The sequence below is a fragment of the Wolffia australiana genome, chromosome 16 (assembly GCF_029677425.1).
Source record: "Wolffia australiana isolate 7733 chromosome 16, ASM2967742v1".
NCBI classification, from domain to species: domain Eukaryota; kingdom Viridiplantae; phylum Streptophyta; class Magnoliopsida; order Alismatales; family Araceae; genus Wolffia; species Wolffia australiana.
In genome coordinates this window covers 12,393,872-12,396,104 of record NC_135850.1, presented here as the reverse complement: position 1 = coordinate 12,396,104, position 2,233 = coordinate 12,393,872, and the positions used below count along the sequence as shown (strand labels likewise).

At 43.7% G+C, this 2,233-nt stretch overlaps 1 protein-coding gene across 1 annotated transcript; it reads right to left on the bottom strand.

Annotated features, from left to right (window-relative positions):
- Positions 1–1,759: 1,759 nt before the first annotated feature.
- LOC144713522 (uncharacterized) lies at positions 1,760–2,233 on the bottom strand. The gene has a single exon (XM_078588113.1). The coding sequence runs from the start codon at positions 2,231–2,233 to the stop codon at positions 1,760–1,762; it is 474 nt and encodes a 157-aa protein (XP_078444239.1).

The following is a 2,233-nucleotide window of genomic DNA, read 5'->3' as shown; positions in this document are numbered from 1 at the left end:
GAGAAGTGTGCCATCCTTCATGCTCACTTCACACCCATTTTCATCACACTGCCCAAGACTGAGTATATTCACCTTTATTGTCGGAGTATACAACACATTCTCTACCTTATGTGTATCTTCATTTGCCCATTCTACTTCAATTCTTCCTTTTCCTTCATACCCAATTACTGAACCATCTCCAAATCTCACTATGTCACTTTTAGTAGAATCAAGGTAAGCAAAAAATGTTTGTTACCTATCATGTGAGATGTGGCACCTGTGTCAAGGTACCATAAATCAGAAGTTGAAGGTTCGCCACATAGTCCTTGAAGGACATCTTCAGCTTCATCTGAGATGGCCATGAGAAGGGCCGATTCCTCTTTCTCTTCTTCTGCTAGATTCATCTTTTCTCCATTCCAATCCTTCTTCTTGTCTTTTCGGCACTCTGATTTGAAACGGCCAAATTTCTGACAATTGTAACACTTGATCTTCGACTTGTCAAATGGATTTTTGACATCTTCATTGGAAGGATCAAAAGAATGTCTGCCTCGACCTCTTCCCGCTCCTCTTTCTCTTCCTCTTCCATAGCCTCTACATCCTCCTCTTCCTTTTCCTGCTATTTGACCAGGATCTTCATTCTTCGTCCTAGCCTTATCCTGCATCAAGAGAGCTTGTTCCTCCTCTCTTGATTCATGTTTATTGGGCCTTATCTGTACTTTGAGAGACCTAATAACTTCTTCCATGGTCATAGTATTAAAATCACCAAATTGCTCAAGATATAACGCCAAATAATCATACCTTGATGGTGTAGCTCTGAGAAGCTTGCCCACCACTTCTCTCTCAGGAAGCCTCTCTCCGAGACTCATCAATTCTCCCACAATCTTTCTAAATCTAATGGAAAATTCTGCTACACTTTCCTCCTTCATTGAGAGGTTCCTGAACATTCTCCTCAATCCTTGCTTCTCGAAGTATTTCCCAGTTCTCTTTAGTTGTCTTCTTGGCATCCTACGGATCCATTGCATCATTTGAAACAGCTGATAAAATGACAAAAAGAGCTTGACAATCTTTTTTTCTCTACATCTCCTAGCTGGTGATAACTTCCCAAAGTCCACAGGCTTCAAGGTGCACTTCCATCCTCATACTCCACTGTCTATAATTGGTATTAGACAACATGAGTAGAGGTAACTGACCTGATGAGATCTTTGGCATGTCAGCTTCAATGACAACTTGCTTCTCTACAGCCACCGTTGACTCTCCTCTTCTCGCCATCTTCTCAGGCCCTTGAAATCAAAACACTCTGATACCACTTGTTGGCTTTAGAAGAGTCAACGAGAGTTCTATGAAAGATGCTAATATCACTCAAGAAGAGAAGAGAGGTGGAGAGTTGGAAGTCGTAAGAACAAGAGCTTTGAACAAATGTCGGTAGACTTTCCGACTCACTCACTAGGGTTAAAAGCTCAAACAGTTCACGGGCATATATTTCTGACTTCGTAACACGTTGCCCTTGGAACGTGATGAAGCATCAACTAGAGGTAGTATCGCGTACTGTCTTGAGGGCACACGAAGTGCACCCTTCTGATACATTGCAATTGCTGACGTCATTACCAACATCGAGTGGATTGTTCCACGAGCAATAAGACGCGAAGTCACTGTACAGTGTCCACTTGGGTACTTTATCTTCCAGATGATCCCTGTTATAACGCATCCACTCTGTGAGGGGCGTGCTTGCCGACCTGTCTATGACTTCACTAACCGGTTCGCCTTCTCCATACACCACCGATTATATATTCTCGCCGTGAAGTTGGAGGGCGTACACAATTGGATACATTTTCTGCATGCTGAATTCACAGATCCGCCAAAAAGACTCTAATGCAGACACATATCGGGCATCGAGATATTGTTGGGCTTCGTCGTGGGACGAAGGGTCTTGAGCTGCACCTGCAATGGCATCGTCGATTGGAGCATCCTTTGAAGATACTCTAGCTTGAATGCGATCGTGGCCCTTGTAGACATACTTGTACAGGTACTTCACCAGCTGGATGGAAGAGCCGATTTCCACGTTGATGTGGCAGTTGAACACTTTGCACAAATACTTTTTGTACGTAACAATCCAGCGGTTGTCGATGAGATGCAAACCCTTCTGGATGACGCATCCATTATTGCGGCGTAGGTAGAGAGGGTACCCATCATTGTGTACTTGTGCTGAGACGATGAACTCCTTGGGGAACTTCTTGGAACACTCTCCGTTCTTCAT

Excerpts from the sequence above, each read along its gene's own strand:
- LOC144713522 (XM_078588113.1), bottom strand. The coding sequence starts at position 2,233 with ATGAAGAACGGAGAGTGTTCCAAGAAGTTCCCCAAGGAGTTCATCGTC.